General features: G+C 51.4%; 1 protein-coding gene and 1 long non-coding RNA gene across 2 annotated transcripts in view; both read right to left on the reverse strand.

The window, feature by feature from the left end:
- ZCCHC24 (zinc finger CCHC-type containing 24) overlaps positions 1 to 1344 on the reverse strand; it is a 63212-nt gene extending 61868 nt beyond the window's left edge. The window contains exon 1 of the mRNA XM_042960145.1: positions 963 to 1344. Within this exon, the coding sequence (XP_042816079.1) occupies positions 963 to 1208 (246 nt within the window). The 5' untranslated portion in view covers positions 1209 to 1344. The remainder of the gene's footprint in view (positions 1 to 962) is intronic.
- Positions 1345 to 12319: 10975 nt separating this feature from the next.
- LOC122232076 lies at positions 12320 to 18928 on the reverse strand. Its single transcript, XR_006209421.1, has 3 exons — positions 18845 to 18928; positions 14455 to 14650; positions 12320 to 12438 (listed from the first exon to the last, which is right to left on the reverse strand). It is a non-coding gene; the product is annotated as an uncharacterized LOC122232076 (long non-coding RNA).
- Positions 18929 to 20245: the final 1317 nt, after the last annotated feature.

Here is a 20245-nt window from a genome sequence, read left to right on the forward strand (position 1 = left end):
AGGGTATCTGCAATTCCCAAAAGAGGTATGAGTAAATGGGACTGGGGGAGGAGGAGGAAGCCAGCTGAAGAGACAGAGGAGGGGTATCTAGGAAAGCTCTGGAAATGACCCCTGAAAAGAGGCTCAGAGGTCCTGGCAATCTGTGTATTTATCTGGCTGGGGAAGATGCCCTGCCCCTTCCACTTTGTAACTGAATCCCCCCAACAGGCAGACTTTGCAAAGCAGCCGTCCCAGGTTTCTGGAGAAGGCACTGGGCAGCTGAAACCTCTCCCCCTGGCTAGCCCCCCTCCAAGAGCTCAAGAGGATTTCCCTTTCATTTCCTTCCAGGCTGGGAGGGCGGGGGACAGCGCAGTCTGTGGGGTCAAGCCCTCAAAAACCACTTCCTATGTGGCTGGGGGAGGGCAAGCAGCCGGAGGATGTATCTGGGGGTCCCTGCGTAAGAACAGCAGGAAAAGCCCTGCTCTCCAGGGTGCCCTTTGGGTCGGCCACCACCGAGGTCGGCGGAGGACAAGATTTTAGGCCCCTGCCGAGGAGCTCTGAGCAGAATCTGCACTCCCGGTCCCAGCAAGCGGTGGCCAAGAGGGGGGTGGGGTTGGGCGTGGGAAGGACACTTGGAAGGGGCTCTCCGCCCTGGCCGCGCCCCGGCTGTCTGGAGAGAATCCGGAGCCCCCCGCCCAGCCGGGACTCCCCCCGGGCCCCTTTGAGCAGGGCGCTCCAGGCTGGGAGAGGGGGCAAGAGGGCCCCGCCCGCGCCTGAGCTGCTCCGAGCCGGGCTCAGCCGGGAGGTGACGCGCTCCCGGCGCCCCGGGGACATCGGGCGGCGAGTTTGGCAGAGCTGAGCGAAGCCAAGCCAAGCAGGGCCGGGCAATACGGAGCCGGGCCGGGCCAGGCCAGGAAGAGCGGGGCGGATAGAAAAAGGCCCCGCGCGGTCGACGGAGGGCGGGGGCGCGCGGGGGCACCCACCTCTCCGCGCTGCAGCTGGAAGAAGCTGTTGAGATAGCTGGAGTGCAGGGGCGAGCCCAGCTGCTCCGGGCGGCCCTTCCCGAAGGCCAGCTCAGGGGGCGCGGCGCCGGCGGGCGGCTCCGGCCGGAAGGCATCGAAGGCACTCGCCTGGTGCGTGTCCTGCAGCGACAGGTAGACCCAGTTGAGCAGCTGGGCGGGCTGGTACACCGAAGCGGCGCTCGTGTCGATGGCCGACAGCAGGCTCATTTTGCGGCGGCGGTGCCGGCCCCTCCCCGGCCGCCCGCTCGCGCCCCCCCCTCCGCAGCGGAGGGGCGGGCACCGGGGAGCCTGCGCCCACTGCCCACCGCCCGAGCCCCGACGGCGATCGCCCAGTGCCGTGCGCCCAGCGCGCTGCCCGCAGCCGCCGCCGCCGCCGCCGCCTCCCCCCGACTGCGGCCGCAGCGCGCGCGGGCGGAGGAAGGAGGCAGCGAAAGTTGGGCAGGAAACTTTTGGGCCCGCCCCCTCCGCGCTGCCCGCCCCGCCCCGCCCCGCGATCCGCTATCTGCCTCAGTGCTGACCCCTCTGGCGGCCGCTCCCGAGGTGGAGTCCACGGAGGCCCCGCCCTTTCTGCACCGTCCTCGCCTTCCATTGGCCGCCTCATTGAATATGGAGTAGTGGGGCAGCGCGAGGGGGGAAATAAGGCACCCCCGCGTTTGCAGTATTCTGCTGGCCCGCCCGTGGGCGGTGCCCTCCCAGGCCCCACCCCGCCCGGCTCCCCGAGCCTTCGGGAGCTCAGGGCAGCCCCGGCCTAATCAATCTGCTCTCGCTCTGCTCCGCGCTCTTTGGTCTCTCGTTCTTTCCAAATCCTCTGCGATTACTTCATTTTTACTCGTTTCTCCTGTCCTTTTTTCCTTCCTTTCTCTTACTGTCTCCGCTCTCTCTCGGACGAATACCTCCTGTGCCCCAGTCTCTGTCTGGCTCGTCGTCTTTTTCTGTGGTTCTGTTTGTCCAAGTGTGTGTGTGGTGTGTGTGTCGTCTTTTCTATTTCCGTCTAGTCTGATGTGTTTGTCTTCTCCCCCTCCCCTCCCAGACACGCGCGCGCGCGCACACACACACACACACACACACACACACACACACGGCTCCCGCCCCCCTCCCCTCGCTATCACCGTAGGACCCTCCCCCTCCCACTTAATTCCTTCCATCTGCGGAATCGCTTTGCGGGCCAGCTCCGCCTAGGGGGGCCCGGGTTCCTGCCCCAGGAAGGACTCCCCGCCTCCTTCCCTCGCGTTCCCCCCTCCCCCTCTCCCTTCTCCTATTTCTGCTCTGGGCCGGCCTTTTCCTCCGCCCCGACCCCCCGCCCCAGCCCAACCCGTTGCTTCGGCGGGCCGCCAGGACCCCAGATGGGGCTGGGGGAGCTCGGGAAGACGACTGTCACCCACGGTCCAGGGTGACCCAACTATTCCGAGTATGCCTGGGGGATCCTCCGCCTGACACACCCCAAAGCCCCGAGGCCTTCACCCTCTCAGTCTGGGGTAGTCATCCGGCGCCTGCGCTGTGCCATCGCCAGGAACCTGGCGGCTAGGCGCCTAGAGGGGACCGAGTCACCTCTCCCACCTCACCCCTTAGCTCTGGAGCCGTTCCGCCCCGGCGTTCAAGTGTCAGGTTGGCCACCTTCCAGCTCAGTAACCTCGGTATGGCACCTAACCTCTGCGAGCAAGCCTATTTTCTCTTCTGTAAAATGAGGACCATAACCGTCCTACCTCTGGATTTGTGAGCTGTTTGTAACCTGATTAGTGTGCGTTTGCTAAGCAGAAGACATTCCATAAAAGCTCTCCACCACTCCCCTCCTCCAGGATTTCTCCCACTACTGCACAGACAACATCTGTGGGTGGGTGCTTGGACCTGAAAGGCCTTCAGGGATGTGCCCCCCTTTCCCACCAACCAAGAACCCCTTCCAAGTTTTTGTCTCAGACCACTTGATGATGTTTTCAAAGATTCTGTCTATCAAACAATTTGCAATTATTCACACAAATGATAGTGCATATGCCAGTTACATCTCAATGTATTTTTATTCGTCAGAGACCTACATATACAATACCCTTTATATTTCAAGTAAGTATTAAATCTATTTGTTTAGACAGGGGGTACACGTTTGTTAGAAATAAGTGTGATAACCAGTTTACTACTGGAAATAATTGGGGTCATCTCTGGAACCCTGCTGCTGTCTTTGAGGTTCTGAGATGGGAGGAGGAAGAATAGGATTTGAGACCACTGATTTTTATTTTCCCTGGACATTTTAGAGAAAGCCGCTGTTCCGAGAGGGGACATGTTCAATTGCACAAGCAAGCAGTTGGGGAGCCCAGATGAGCCTACCTAGGCCCAGCCCAGAGCTCTCTGTCTCTGCCCCCCTCCCCCAACTCTCCTCCTTGGTGAAAGCAGTCCTGTTATGTTGCAATGCTGGCATTTTCCCCTAAGGTGGATGGCAAATTCACATTGCTCGAGGGGTCAGGCAGGTCCCACCAGGTATAAGGCAATAAATGGGAAGCAGTGGGGCCTGCAGAGAACCTCGGTGCTAGCTACACAAAACCTTTACGTCACTAGGCCTGAAACTCTCTCTGTCACCTGCCTGGAGAGACGTCTGCTCCGGGGTCCCCTGTCTCTTAGTGATTTGATGCTGTGAGGGTTCTTGTCATACCTGGCAACCATGCTGGTGGCCTCTGCCTCCTTTACCCCCTGCCTCCCCACCCCTGTCCCATAGTCCCTACACAGGGCCTGCTGCATAAAAAGTAGGTGATCCAGAACTGTTTGCTACATGGATGGCTGGATGGAGGGTTGGAGAGGTGGCCAGGTTACGCTCCCCATTGGAGCCTGCGTGGCTTCTCTGGCTTTACACTTTGCTTCCTCCTCTTGCCTACAGCACACGTGCCCAACACGTGGACTCTATACCCAGTAAGTAATCAATAAATTTGAGCAACTGACAGGCAGTTTGCCGGGGTAGCAACTGATTGATCTGAGGTCAGCCCCTCAGCCAGTCTCTCAAGATTCCCTGAAACAGCACTTCCTGTGGGATGGGAGGTGATGGGTGAGGATCACCAGATGGGTATGGGGGGCCTGGAGAGCAGGCTCAGAAGACACACCCAGGCCTAAACTCTGTGCCTTCCCTGTCCCCATCATGTGCACATCAAGAAACCTTGCATTTAAAATGTCAGAGGTCCTGGCCCAAACCTTCACTTCCCAGAGGAGGAGGTCCCATGGCCCAGAGAAGGAAAGGGACTTGCCCAAGGTCACCCAGGAAGCCTAATGGCTAAGCCACCTGCTCGTAATCTGCTCCACATCCTCCCTCTCCCCTCATTGGTCCTCTTCTGGCAGTCTTCTGGTGTGGCGGCCCTGGCCCCGGAAACACAGGGAAGACAGGACTTCCAGGTGAGGCTTGGGTCCCTGCCCCCTTCCCTTTCTGGCAACTCTGTTACCTCATGGTCTCCAGAATGGGACAATGGTGAGAAGACAGGATTTGGAGAAAAGAGAGCTGGCCAAGTGGCCTTGGGCAAGTCTCTGCCCTCTCTGTAAACCTCCATTTTCTCAATTACCGACTGACATGGTCAAGTGAGTGTGTGAACAGGAGGAAGGTGCTTTGCTAACTGTGAATAAGCAGTCGTTTGAAAGGGAAGCGTGGTTTTGGCAATTTCAACAAGAGAAATACCCAATTTACCTGGAGTGGCGGTCGGGAGGAAAAGGGCCCATGTAGGGAAGTGTCTATTCCTAAAGTCCCAGACAACAGTCTGATAGACGTTTGGGGGAGTTGCAAACCAAGAGCTTTGAACTCAGAGAAAACAAGAGAAACTTTGGAAGGAAGAGCAAGCAGAGGTCTTCATGGGGGAATCAGCCTTCGGTTGGGGCCTGAAAGACACCAGACACGAGCAGAGGAAGAAGAGGGGGCTTCACGATGCTGTGCTCATTGATGCTGCTGCTTTCTTCAAAATGCATCACATCGTGACTTACAATGTGAAAGAATCCTTAACCCTCTTGAACCTGCCCACACTCCATGCCTCGGGAATAAACGGCAAAGTGCACCCTGGGAAGGCTGAGTTTGGCCTCTCCTCTGGGCCAAGGGTAGGCATTGGGTTCCTTTGGGCTGTGTGTTGACACAGAAGGTGTCAGCTTACAGCAGTGATAGCAAAATGGCAAATACTCTCCCTGCGGGCGCCACTGCCCCATCCCCCATCCAGGACAGAAATCCCTGAGTGCAGAACTCTTCCCCAGACATGACTTCAGATTCCTTCTCAACACAGTGCTCGGCGTCACCACGAAGGGTGGAGTTGACTCAGAAGATGAAGACTATTTGCCATCTCCTCTTCCTGGGGACGTAGCGTCCTTGTGGCCCCGGGCAGAGGACTCAGCGACTGCCAGCTGGATTTCAGCATCTTTGTGCAGTGCTCTGATGGTAAAACTATAGGGGCAGCCTGACCACTCCAGGCCCCACCCACAGACTCTTGACCATAAGAGAACCACAAGAAGTGAGGAAATCCCTGAACCTTAAACTCAGCCAGCTACTCCATGTAGGTTCTGAGTGGTGCAAAGTGCCTGGGCCTTTGGAGACTGTCCCTTTCCTAGCTGTGACTTCGCTGAGTTGATTATCCTCTGCTAGACAGTTTGCTCATGTGTCACATCTTCCCACTGTTGCTTGAATCTCAGGACACAGGATGGCATTGGACCCTCCAATGACCTTGGCCTCTAGAAGGCCCTCAGAGAGTGCTTGCTTGATTTCAAAGCTGGACACTGTGCATGGGCATGAGGGGCAACGGCCTGGATGTCAAAAGCCTAGAGTTCTCTGCCCTACCCTTGTGCATGGCCTGGGGCAAGCTTGCAGAAGGCCCTGGACCTCTCATTCCCAGAAGTCATAGGGAGCAGGCCGAGCAGGCCCCTACTCACTGAGGAATGACCCTCAGAAAAGTGCTGGGGCAGAGATGGGCCCTTCCTCACGCAGCAGCTATGGGAAACCATGACTTGCCTCCTCTCCTTCCAATTTCACCTCCACATTAAAAAACAATCCATACACATTTTATCAATAGCCCCTCAGCAAACCTCAACCACGTGGAGATACCCCAGGTCTCCAAGGCTGGAAAGAAGATGCCTGGTCACTCTGGACCAGTGATCGAAATGTGGTCATGTCTCATTGTGGAGCACGTGGCAGAGAGGGGAGGGACGGGTGTGGCCCTGGAGTTCCCATGTATTTAGGCTTATGAAGCATCTGTTTGAAAAAAGCGGGAATTAAAACACTCCACCTAAAGCGGAGTGCACAGAGCCCTCTACGTTGTTTTGGGGAAAAGTCCTGTCTACATCGAAGAATGGAAGAAAGCTTACTGATGGAGACTTTGGGAGGGGCCAAAACTGCCTCCCCAGTCACCCCGTGGCCTTTCTTGCCTACTAAGAGAATCTTTCCATGGCTGCCCACTGAATACAGTCCAAACACTTGAGCGTGACATATGACATTCAAGGCCCTTTTGACCTCTGACTGCTGACCACCTTTCTGTGCTAATTTCAAGTACAAGCTACCTTCCTGCTCCTGTACCACATGTGTACCCCACCCTCCAGCCAAGTGAAACAACTGGCCTTTCCTTCTCATGCAAGTCCTTCCTTGCCTCACGGCTTCACACATGCTGTTCCCTGCCAGGAAGAGCCTCCTCTTTTGCCTCCCTGGCAGTCAGTCTTCTCTCACCTTTCAAAACCTCATGGAAAAAAATGACTTTCTCAAAGCCACCTTTTGTAATCATAACCCCACTCCCACCCTCATACCCATCCATTCAATATTCTTTTTTAGGGGGTGTTCACATGGCGTTACAATATTCGTAAAATGGTCAGTCCTCCCCTCCCACCCCCTTCCAGCCAGCAACACCACTGGGCTATGTGCTCCTTTGGCTGACCCAGCCCTGGGCCAGAGCAGGCTGCCTATTTACTTAAGGAATGAGTGAATACACTCAGAAAGCCTTTGTGGTTTGTGGACTCAGAGACAGGAGACTGTCGAATCTGGTCTGGAACAACTCAGAGCCCCGAGGATGGCCGAAACGCGGGGGGGCTCTGGCAAGGAGGGTCACTGGTCACTAAGCATCCATGTCCTCCCTCCATTTCCCAGCCTCCTTTGCAGCTGGGGATGGCATGGGACTTGTTCTCAACAATGGGACCGTGAGTAGAAGCAATGTGTCTCTGATGAGGCAGCAAGAGTAGGCGTGGGTTCTCCATGTTTTCTCTCCCCCATTCTTGAGGTGGGACGTGAAGACTCCAAGGCAGAAGAGGCCAGATCGCTCAATCAGCACTGCAGGAGATCTGCGGCAGAGAACCTTCCAGACTGTGATGTGCACTACAGACAAGCCTTCTGGTGTTCAGCCACGAGATTAGGGACTTATTTGCTACAGTAGCAGATCCCGATCTAGCTCAGCTAGTAGAGGGGCTCAGAGATGAGCTAGTCCCCAAACCTCATCTCACCCATTTGAAAACTAGTATTAGGAAGAGAAAAATCGCATAGCTTCTGGTTCTGGGGTTTTGAGCTGGCCCCCTGAAAAATTAGCTGGTGGCAGCAGTCAAGCCTTCTGATGTCCAATGCCAACTTTGTCCCTCTCCCCCAGCCCAGGTGCATTGAAGGGCTTTGACCGTAATCCTCACTTTGTAACATTATTTTGTGATTAAATATTTATGAATATAATAAGCTCCTGTGAACAAACCAGCTAACGTAAAAAAACTAAAACCTTGGCAATAACATATGTATATATATATACACATACCTATATGTATATAGGTATGTGTATATATATATATAAGTATGTGTGTGTGTGTATATATATATATATAGGTGTGTGTGCGTGTGTATATATATATATACATATGTGTGTGTGTGTGTGTGTATACACACACACACACACACACACACACACACACACACACACCTATGAGGTCTACCCCTAGCCAATCCCCCCCAGGACCCCCAACATGACATAATCACCTTCTGGAATCATTTCCCTGCCTTCCTAATTGGATAGTTTTGTCTCATATATGTGTATTCTAAAAATGTATCTTTGATTTGTTGTTTAACATTATTAAAAGGGCATCATGCAGTTTGAAATCTTTGTGACTTACTTATTCCGCTTACCATAGTACTGCTCAACTTTAATCATGCTGAAGTTACGCTACCACTGTAAATTTGTTCATTCGGATTGCTGTACTCTATCCCATCGTGTAACTATAGCACGGTTTAATCAGCCACTCTCCTATAATGGTTCTTGCAACAGTGCAGTTAGGACTCTTCCTGATATACATTCGTAAGAGTCATCTCTTGAGTATATGCATTTGCTGCATTGTAGGATATAGGTGTTCACCTTTACCAGATACTATAAATGTTATCCGGCATAAGGGGCCCTGTGGGCCCACACCCTCCCCAAACTCGATTCCAAACTTTTTTATTTTGCCCAATGTGTATGCAGGTGGTTCTCTGGACACTGTGGCAGGCTCCCTGAATTCCCCGGACCTCAGTTTCCAAATCTGCTGAAGGGAAGTGATACTCAGAGTGCCCACAAAGCTCCCAAATTGAAGATGATATGGAGACAGGGTGATGTTCGTGCACGAGACATGAAGCCAGGGAGTAGAAAGTTGGCCTTGCTTCACAGCAGACAGCTACTCCTTCTGATGCTGCAGGACCTGGCAGGATAGGCCATTTCAGAGAAGGAACAACTGAGACTCAGAACTATGTAGTCAACGTGCTGAAATATGGGAAGCAGAAGCAGGCAGAACATGAGCGGTCAGGGCTGGGAAAGATTCAGGCCATCCAGAGTGGCCAGCTCCTCAGAGACCCGTGCCTGGCGGGGGGGGGGGGGGGGGGGTGGCGGTTTCCTGTTGGCTCATGCGGTGATATTAAGTCAAGGGGATTGTTTTCCCTGGTCTCTGCCATTGATAAGACAGAGGAAAACAGCTCCAACAATAACACTGATGCCGCCAGCCCTTCCTGCCACTTGCCTTCCTGGTTGGAGTCCTTCTCTCCTGTGCTCTTTCCTCCCTCTCCTTCCAGAGACTGTGATTTGGGTGCAGACACCATGGGGGGGGGGGGGGGCGGCGGGGAACCAAGGAGCAGAGGGGGAGGTCCGTTCCCACCTTCATGACCTCAGTGGGTTTGCTGCCCCTTCTTACCTTGGACCTTCAGCCTGTCAGAGCTCAAAAGGCTCCAGGACAGCGGTGTCCTAGAGCCAACTCACACAGACTGGCTAGAGCTGACTGCTACATGTTTACAGGCTTTGTAAGCCAGTGGTTAAACACAGCATTATTAAATGTTAAATTATATCCAATTACAATTAACTTACTTTGGAAAAAAAGGTAATAGATACTCAAAACTCATCGAGTCCTAATTATTTTGTGACATTTTACTGTTATCCATGCTCTTGAGGCGACTTATGTGTAGTATTTTCATGGCGGAAATGCTACATGATACTGTGCTGCTGCGCCTCTCTTCCCAGCGTACGTCTGTCATGTACGTACGACCTTGAAACTGCGGGCAGTATTTATACCCTGGAAATCAGTGAAGGCTACAAATCGAGGATCTCTCCCCCTCCTAGAGCCAGTTGTTAAACATTAACCGGGATGCCGCTGCTCCTAGGCATTCCCTCAAACCTCCCTCTGAGGCCCTTATGGTCCAGAGAGGGCTTGAGATCTGCCTAAGTCCACACAGTGAGTCATATACACAATATACATATACATATACAATATATAGAGTACAGCAATAAAAATTATGTGTGTGTGTGTATATATATACACACACACACACACACACACACATACATAATTTTTACCAAAAAAGCAGATCAAAAACTGCATCTACTGTTTACTGCCTGAATTCTGCCTTTGTGTTTCAACTCAGCAATATATGTGGACATCTCTTCAAGTCAAGATTCATCCTTCTCCAAAAGACGGAGTACCTCTTTCCTTAACAGAGGTACATTTTGCTCAGGCAGACTTGTTTTAAATCTCAGCTCCGGCAGGTATTTGCTATGTGACTAAGGGTGAGGAAAGTAACCTCTCTGTGCCTCTTCTATAAAATGAAGACAATAGTAACACCTATTCCATTGCATTGTCCTGCGAATGAAATGAATATGTGTAATGCTCTTAACATTGCCTGGCACAGAGTAAGCTCTGAGTAGCTATTAACTAAGGTTTTTTTTTTGTTTTGTTTTGTTTTTTGGGTTTTTTTAGCCTTAATGTTTCACCATGGGTTGCTTTCTACCTGTTGTGTCCTTTCTTTGGAGCTGATGCTAAGCCTGGAGCAGGAACAATTAAGAGGAGCGAAAGCGTGCTGAAATTAACATCGCCCCAACAGAACTCTTGATTACCTGCAAATCTGCTGCCTCCCCATGGTAACCCCTGTCAGTAATCAGCACTGCTGTTCCCCAGCAATCCAAGCCAAAAACTAAGTCATTACTAATTCCTCCCCCTCTCTCCTTTTACATCGAATTCATTAATAAGTCCTGTCCATGCTGCTTCTAAAATATATCCCATGTCTGCCCATCTGCCTCTGTCTTCACCGCCAACATCCCAGTCCAATCCTCTACCCTTTTGTGTCCAGATTTGTGCACCACCCTCCTCACTGGTCTTCGGGCTGCTCCTCTTGCTTCCCCTCTCCCCCGACAATGTATTTTATACCCAAGGGCCCGAGTAATAGTCTAAAAGCAGGGTAATCTATAGGACACAACCAATTAGTGGGCATGACACCAATCTATGGGTCATGACCTGATTTTCATTTTAATGAAATAGAAGAATTGGGACTATCAGAACACGTTGCGCAAGATATCTATTGTTTTGTGATACTTTTGTTTTATTTTAATATGTTTAAAACACATATGTTTGTATACATACCTGGTGTACCTGGTCATTATGTAACATGTACTCCTTTTGTTTTCTATTCTTTCCTTTTCTTTTTTTGTGATAGGAACACTTAACATAAGATCTACCCCCTTAGCAAATTTTTAAGTATACAGTATAGTTAACTGCAGGCACTCTGCTGTCTGGTAGATCTCTAGGACTTAGTCATCTCCTATACCTGAAACTTTGTGCCCGTGTCCCCCTCCTCTCAGCCCCTGGCAACCATGATCTTCTCTGCTTCTATGAGTTTGACTATATTAGGTTCCTCACGTAAGTGGTATAAGCAGTATTTGTCTTTCTGAGCCTGGTTTATTGCATTTAGCACAATGTCCTCAACATGTATTTCTGAAGCCACTGTTTTAAAACATCTATCAGATGCTATTACACTGCCATTCAAAATCCTTCAGTAGTTTCCAGCCCACTAGAACAAAGCCCAGATTCCTAACCCTTTCCACAGGCTCTTAAGGAGCGCCCTCCCTCTTTCAGACACCGGTCTTCGTTTTGTTCTTCTAACACATTCAGCTTGTCTGCCCCTTAGGGTGTCTGTACTAGCCGTCTCCACTGCCTGGACCTCTCAGCCCCAAATATGTGCCTGGCTGCCCAATTCACTTGGGCTTCAACTCAAACATTGCCTCCCCACTCATGTATTTGTTCTTATTTGTTGTCTGTCTCTCCCCACTCCACCCACCTACAAACCAGGATGTAAGCCCCATGAAGACAGACACTTTGCCCAGCACACGGCATGCTGCCTGGCACATAGTGGGGCATCACTTCATGTTGGTGAGTCAATGAACTGACCCCAGCACCTAGGGCAGCACTCGCTGTCTCCTTACAATCGGAGATGAGCTAGAAGCTCTCCCCGAGCCCCTCCTCAGAACCACCCTTGTGAACCTTTACCTAACTCACCCCCTCAGAGTGATAAGAGATGCCATAAGGTCACTGAGGGAGTGTACAGAATGACGAGAGCATGACACTGTCCCCTGCTGCCCCCGGGCTCCCCGGCCTGGAGCCAACGGCTTTGTTCTCGAGCCTACTTCGGGCGCCAGCCCTATGGGAGTTCCGGCTCCCCTGAACCTTTATCGGGTGGTTTGGCACCTTTATTCCTTTTGGCGCTAGTATTTTATTTTGCTGTATTGTATTTCATTTTGTCTGTATTTCATTTCACTTCAGCATTTTATAATAACAACCCACAGCTCCTGTGTCCTGGCGAAGGCAAATGATTTACTAGCAGATCCTGAGCTTTGGTCATTTCTCTACTCCCTGCATCTCCCTCCCTCCCCAGTGAAGGCTCTCTCTGCGCTGATTCCCCTCCCCCTGCCTCCCGCCTGCTTAGGAAGTAGGCACCATGCTCCCCCCCGGGCCTGCGGGGTGCGATTCGGGGCTTGCCACTGCTCCCCCGCCCCCACCTTGCAAGAGCCGATGCCCTCCCCAGAGACCCCCATTTGTGGGCCCCAACTCCAGAGCCGCACAAAGCCTCCCCGAACTTCGGCTTTCTCCTCGGCACTTCGGGTACTGGGACCTGTGCTGTGCTACTTCCTCGGGCTGAGAGGATCCAATGAAAATGACAGGTGTGAGCACCATTTGTGGACTGAGGCTCCAGCTGTTTGCGAGCAAGTGTGAACAGTCATGAGCAGAAAGCATTCTTGCTTACCCCCCTGATGCTCCTGTCCAGAAGCTGACTCTGCTGCTTTTTTTTTTTAATTTATTTAAATCCAAGTTAGTTAACATAGAGTGTAATAATGGTTTCCGGAGTAGAATTTAGTGATTCACCCCTTACATACAACACCCAGTGCTCATCCCAACGCATGCCCTCCGTAATGCCCCTCACCCATTTAACCCGTCCCCCTATCCAACACCTCTCCAGCTACCCTCAGTTTGTTCTCTGTATTTAAGAGTCTTTTATGGGTTGTCTCCCTCTCTGTTTCTACCTTATTTTTCCTTCCCTTCCCCTATGTTCATCTGTTGCGTTTCTTAAATTCCACATATGAGTGAAATCATATGATACTTATCTTTCTCTGACTTATTTCGCTTAGCATCATACACTCTAGGTCCATCCGAGTCATTGCAAAAAGTGATTTCATTCTTTTTTGATTGCCGAGTAATATTCCATTGTATATATCTACCACACCTTTATCCATTCATCAGTCAAAGGACATTTGGGCTCTTTCCATAATTTGGCCATGGTTGATAGTGCGACTTTGCTGGTTTTGAGCCCTTTCCCCATGCTGGCCACTCTCCTTGGGTGGATACTCTTCTCTCTGCCTGGCTCAGACCTGGCCCTGCCCTCGCTGCCTCCCAGGTCATTAGCCAGGCTCTCTGATTCATACGGCTACTCACCTGCCTTCTGGATCACCAGGTTCAGCAAAACAAAACAAATAAACAAACAAATGAAAAAAAAAAAAGAGGCTGCCCAGCTCATTTGAATTCACATGAACAATGAAAAAAAAATTTTTTTAGTGTAAGTGTATCCTATGCAATAACTACTTGTTTATTTGAAATTCGAGTTTAACTGGGTGTCCTATGTCTTATCTGCAACCCTACTTCAGGGCTTTCCTGAATTTGCTGTGGGGTCAATCAACTAAGTCACACCCTGTCTTGGTTTCATTTTCTGAAAGGGAAACACAATAGATAACTCTGAAGAAAGTTATGAGGCTGAAAAAGAAATGCTTGAGAAAGTCCAAAAAGTATGACTCATGTAGGAGGCTGAGCAAATCTCATTCTCCACCAGGTCTGGAGGTATCGCCTGTGTCTTCCACTGTCCCCAGACAAGCTTCCCATGCAGACTTCTCTGTCTTTAAAGCGCCTGCCCGGTGAGCTTCTTGGCATTGGTCATGCCACCTCGCCCCACTCTGTGTTCAGCTGCCTGCGTGCCCCATCAGTCCCTAATGGCTTTACACTAGGCACTTCTACTCCATTCTGAGGCCTGCCAGAGGCCTGAGTGGCTGAGCATTAGAATGATCACATGTCGGGGCGCCTGGGTGGCTCAGTCGGTTGAGCGTCCAACTTCAGCTCAGCTCATGATCTCACAGTCCGTGAGTTTGAGCCCCACATCGGGCTCTGTGCTGACAGCCTGGAGCCTGGAGCCTGCTTCGGATTCTGTGTCTCCCTCTCTCTCTGACCCTCCCCCGTTCATGCTCTGTCTCTCTCTGTCTCAAAAATTAAAAAAAAATTAAAAAAAAAGAATGCTCACATGTCTCGGTTTGCCCAAAGAAAGCCTCCTTTACCGTGCAAAAGTACAGTAAAGTATCTGCTGCCCCATCACCACCCCACCCTCTCAGTTCCTTAACTGTTTAGTCTCCAGGGACTGGTCACTTCCACTTCCAGTTACTTCCACTGCCCTCCGGTCCCCACACTCTGGCCGTGTCACCCGGGACCACATGGCCTCTGACATTGAAAACACAAACATCTCTCTTTGACCACAACTCGGTGGCCAGCATGGGGAAAGGACTCATAACCGGCAAAGTTGCGTTACCACTATCTCCTTCTGACTGGGTGATAACTCAGCTTCTCTTACTCCCCTTTTTTCCTTCCTTCCTCATCTACTTTCCATGTCTTGGCACATCTTGTCAATCACTCTGGTAAACATCCCTCTCGTCCCATTGGCCTGCCATCTCACCTGGGTGAGAAATTTCCAGTACGGATCCATCCGTCATCAGCCTTCTCTGGACTGGCCTGGGCTGCCAAGGGATGCTGGAGAACGTCACATAATTGCACAGTCTGAAGCCACTGAATTCTTGGTCTTGGAAATGGCAGGATGTGCTTCTGGAGGGACGCCCTGGCTATAATGCAGAGCATAGACTGGAGAGGAGGGCCTAGCAAGCAGGAAACCAGAGAGGAGTTACTCATTCACCAAGACTTTACTAAGTACCTGCTTTTGGTCATTATCGTGATCATCATTAAAGCTTTCATTAATTGCAAGGGCCATGGGACCAAGAGGGGAAGACGCAGTCATGAGTTGTCAAGAAGGGTTTGGCAGGATACAGGGCATTTGCAAGAGCAAAGCTCTAGGGAAACACCCAGCTTTCTGGCTTGGGTCACTGGCTGGATGGTCAGGCCTTACTGAGACTGCAACTATGGGGAGAGAAGGGAAGCAAGTTTTCAAGCGGGGGGATGAGGAACCCAGCATGGGCAGGCTGGGTTTGGGGCACCCTAAGGCCCCAGGTGAATGGGTGGACAGGCCTGGGGCTGATTGGCTAGCCAAATCTTCAGGAGAGACATCTGGGCTGAGGTGCCAATGTGGGAGATTCAAGAATAGATTAGAGCAAGACTGGACTGAAAGTTGGCTCTGCAGTAAATGATTACGATACCTTCCATTTATCAAGCCCATCCCATCAGATGTTAGACACTTAGAGACCACACTTCCTTTGCTCGCACGGCCACCCTATGACATCAGTGACATCATTTTCCCAGATGCAGGGGAGACATGCAAAGGCGTTAAACGACTTACCCCAAATCAGACTTGGATCAAGTGGTCATCCAACATGCAAACTGTTCTGACACCAATACCCAGGCTCTTTCCATTGCCTCTGAGTTCAGTAGGGACATGGGACGCTTGATCCAAACACCAACCCAAACACTCACAGTGTTCCAGGCCAAGAGCTGAGGTCCAGGACAGAGAGCCCTGTGTGGCCTGGCACAAGAGCATGGTAGGAGCTTTCTAAATGATGCCAGACTGGAATGTGCTAATGAGTCTTGCCAAAACCCATGGGTGTGGGCAGCTTGGAATCTGAGGCTGGTCAGCTGTGGTCCCCATCCACTGGCTCAGAGCTGGTTTGCCCTGGCATGGCTTAGGAAGATCCCCAGAGACAAGAGTCCCACGGGGGTCAGCTCTAAGTCAGCTGACCAGAAAGAGCTGCGGCCACAGAGGGTCTCTAGAGACCAGGAGCCGAGCAGGGAGCTGAACAGGGAACCCTGTTCCATTCTCTTGTCTGCCTGACTCAACCATGTTACGGCCCTTAGCCTGAGCTGAGGGCGCTAGAGTCTTGCTCTTGCCCAGGGAGCACAGTTTACCCTCTTGGAGTAGGAGAGGCCAACTCTCAAGCCCCCATCTTCTTCCCAGCACAAACCGCTGCCCTTGGCCTGGTGCAAAGCCAGGCTTAGTGGAAATTCTTTCTACTGGTGGGCATGTTCCAAGCAGGTCAGCCACTCCTGACCCCCTCCATCGTGTCCAAGGGTCTGCCCCTTCTCTGGGGCCTTCATGTCAAAATCAGGTTAGACCCAAGGGAAGACTCACTGGCCCCTGGATCATTATCATCACCGTCATTGAAGCTTTAATTAATTGCACAGTGTAAACTTGTTTTTCAGAATTGGTCACTGCCCTGGGAATTTGTAATCTGAGACAGGCTTGCTCAAGATGCAAGTAATAGAAAAGACATTTACAAACCTCAGACAGAAATCAGAACTATACAGACGGAAAGACTCTCAACTTAAGGGTAAAGACTGAGTTTATCTTTGATATGCCACCAAAAGCATACGTAACAAAAGAAAAAAAAATAGATAAATTGGACTTCATCAAAATTAAAAATGTTTGTGCTTTAGAGGGCACGATCGAGAAAGTAAAAAGGCAACCAACAGAATGGGAGAAAAACACTGGCAAGTCAGACATCCGATGAGGAATCCGTATGCAGAATATGCAAAGAATTATTGCAACCTATTAATAAAAAGACAAATGCCATTAAAAAAAAATAGGCAAAGGATCTGAGTAGACATTTCTCCAAAGAAGAGATACTGATGGCCAGGGAGCACGTGAGAAGATGCTCCACATCATTAGTCACCGGGGAAAGGCAAATCAAAACCACCGTGAGATGCCACCCACCAGAATGGCTGTTTTATAAAAAAGGAAAATAACAAGTGTTGGTGGGGGTGTGGGGAAATCGGGGGTGGAAATGGAAAATGGTGCAGCTGCCGGAGGAGGAAACAGTTTGGTGGTTCCTCAAAGGCGTAAACACAGAATTACCGTATGACCCAGCAATTCCACTCCCAGGTGTGCCCCGGGACAACTGAAAACAGGGACTCCAACAAATACTTGCACACGCGTGTTCATAGCAGCACTATTCCCAGTAGCCCAAAGGTGCCAACAGCCCAAATGTTCACCGGCTGATGGATGGATAAGCAAACTGTGAATAGTACTGGGCCATCAAAAGGAATGAAGTGACGATACGTGCTACGACGTGAACCCTGAAACGTGTCTCTGAGTGAAAAAGCCATACACAGAAGACCTCACTTTGTATAATTCCGTTTATACGGAATGTCCAGAAGAGGCACATGGACAGATATCGAGAAAGCAGTTTAGGGGTAGCCAGGAGCTGGGGAGAGCGGGGGCGAGGATGGGGGATGACCACTAATGGGTACGGGGTTTCTTTTCCAGTGATGACAATGCCATGAACTGGCCAGCGGTGACGGTTACGCAAACGTGTGACTATACTAAGAAACCACTGAATGGTAGACCTTAAAGAGATGAATTTACATTTGTGAATTGTATCTCAATTTTTTAAAAAGGCTGAGTGTGGGGCGCCCGGGTGGCTCGGTCAGTTAGGTGTCCGACTCTTGATTACGGCTCAAGTCATGATCTCGCGGTTCGTGGGATCAAGCCTCACATCAGGCTCTGTGTTGACAGCTTGGGATTCTCTATCTCTCCTTCTCTCTCTCTCTGCCCCTCCTCGGCTCATTCTCCACCACCACCCCCCTCTCGCTCTCTCTCTGTCTCTCTCCCTCTCTCAAAATAAATAAACTTTAAAAAGGCTGAGTGTAAACTCCCAGGTCCCATAGGGACACCTTCTCCCCTGCGTTGGGTGAACCTGGGCTGCATTGACAGAACAGGACAGTGGAGGAATGGGGACCCTATCAAAGCAGCTTGAGCAAAAGGGAAAATATTCCAGGGAGGTGCTACCTGAGAGCAGGCAGTGCAGGACTCTGGAGGAGTGAAAACAGGAAGGAAAAGCTGTGGGGAACCAAGACAGGCTGCCTCCCAGCCTCCCTGGGAGCACTGCCCCAAGCTTCACCTCCGCTTACGTAAGAACCCTCATGACTGCCCTCAAAGGCTCTGTTTACCTCCAGGGCTCAGCACTGGCTAATATCTTGACACTGATCATCTATACTCCAATTCTAGGAGACACAATTAGATTGGACCGATCCAGTTTCTGGATTGATTCCCCCAGGGGTCAAATGCCCACCCACAGTCCGATCAGTTGGACCTCAGAAGAGGCTGGGAAACACGGGCTGCTCCTTTGGCATTCTGAGGATGATTCGCGCCACTAAGGGGTGGGACAGGCAGGGCTAAAGGGCACCTGATCCAGGGACCCAATCATGCTGTGTCTTTTATCTCTGCTTCTCTCTGTGTGTCAGCTTTGTTCTCTCACTGCAGGCTGGCGCTTTCCACGTGGCTTCCAGCAGCTCCAGATCTACACACGTTGGAGGAAGGAAGATTCTTCCACTTCCAACATGATAAATCCCAGGGAAGAAGCCTGGTTAGCCCAGCTTAGGTCATGGAGAAGGCCATGACCTTTTCCATGAGAAGGAGGTCATGGATGTCAACGGAAACCCAGGGGATGAGTAGTCATCAGGCAAGGTGCTCCTTCTATACACATGGGAGAGGGGTCGGGACAGTTCCCAAGAAGAGAGCGGGAAGTCAGAACCCAGATGTCTTCTATGTGGTCTATAAAAGTTAGAGGCTGGGAGTAGACAGGACCACTACCCTATCTGATCAGTATGTGAGGGCGTCTTGGAGGAAGGCAGGAGGAATGTTTCCATGATAAAAGAGTTACCATCTGGTGCCTTCAAAGCTGCAGTGTTACTAGAACAAAAGATTAGTAAGCATCTCCACAGATTCTGACAATCTGGGGAGGGTCAAGGGAAGCTTTCACCAATGAAACTCCATAATACACACCTATGTTAAGAACCCAGTGTATTCTGGGTACGTTCACATCCCCAAAGCACCTCCACGAATGAGTTCCTTCCCTGTTTTTCAGATAAGGGAAACTGAGGTCCTGAGGGGCAAAATCACTCACCCCCACTGGAGCACAATCTTTTGAAGGACTCCTGAGTCGGGCTTGGATTCTTTCCATTGCTGTGTGCTTCTTCTCTCTTTGCAGACCCCTGAGGTGAGGAGAGGTCAGGACAGGGGCAGGGTGTGGGGCCTTGCTGAATGTGGCCTGATGGGACAGGCCTAGACCTCAGGGGCTATAGCCACAGGGCACGTGGCCATTACCGGGCACTTTAGAGCTCCCGTGGGAGCTGCTCGGGTGGGAGGCTGGCAGAGTGTTTGTGTGTCTGCGAGGTCATATCCTCTGAGTAAACACATCCATGAGGGAACCCGGGCTCCTCCCTGTGACTGAGACCATTTGATTTGCCTCTGAGCAGTAAACTGTGGCTGACCTGCAGACTGGTTGATACTTCTGGAGAAGAAACCCATCTGATGCTCAACCGTCTCCAAGATGCCTGCCTGACGACCTCCCCCAACTCCCCACTCCAGATGTTGGGGCTCTTCTGTGGCCACCACCTTGGAGGTGACAGGCCTGGCCGTGGTCAGCTTGTTCTAGAGAAGTCCTGCGGGAAATGTAATAACTGTTTACACATCCCCGTGGGACTCAGATTTAGGGCAAACGAAGCAGATGTGTCCTAGAAACCCTAGAGAAAACACAGAAAGGAAGATTCCAACCTGGTACGATGAGAGTCTTCTAGTGGTTAGAGATGTCTCTAGGACAAACGTGGGGTGCTGGGTGAGTAGCGGGCTCCCTATCGCTGGAAGTGTATGGGCTGCGATGGAATATCACCTTGGAGGACAGACAAGGAGCAGCACCGGTGGAATATTCTGTGTGACATTCAAAGTCCTCTCCCCGCCCTGAGCTTGCTTGCAAGTTTCTTTACTCCTCCCCTTCCAAGCTTGATTTCCGTTCCATTCCTTTTGTTCTAGAGAATACGCATGTGATGAACTTTGTCGTTTGCTCCCCAGCATCCTCCCTCCCTCCCAGCTTTCCAGAACAGCTGCCATTCTGTTCTGGTGGAACTGGCCCCTCCCCAGCCCTGAGGGGGGAGACCCTGCTTCACCTCAGCCAATCAGCGTGACTCCATCTCTTGCCACAATGACAGGTTGCCGGGTGGGCAGTAAGTGAAGACAAAGGCCATCGGGATGGAGTATTCTCCCGGGCGCAGGTTCAGGTTCAGGTGTGGGCATGGGGGCCCAGCAGGACAAACCCGAGTGCACCCCAGGACCACGGGGTGCCAGCTGTGGAAAGGGCCGCTCCCTCCCAGGGACATGACTGAGAAAGCACACTCTTGGGGTGACAGATACACTCAGCGCCCTCCCCGTGTCCCCTCCCTGTCCCATTCCCAATTGCCAGCTCTTGCTTGTTTCGGTCTGGTTTGGTTTTGGCCTGAGGCTTCTTTTTTTGGCTGCTGGAGCCTACTCT

The sequence above is a fragment of the Panthera tigris genome, chromosome D2, assembly GCF_018350195.1.
Source record: "Panthera tigris isolate Pti1 chromosome D2, P.tigris_Pti1_mat1.1, whole genome shotgun sequence".
In the NCBI taxonomy this organism is placed as follows: domain Eukaryota; kingdom Metazoa; phylum Chordata; class Mammalia; order Carnivora; family Felidae; genus Panthera; species Panthera tigris.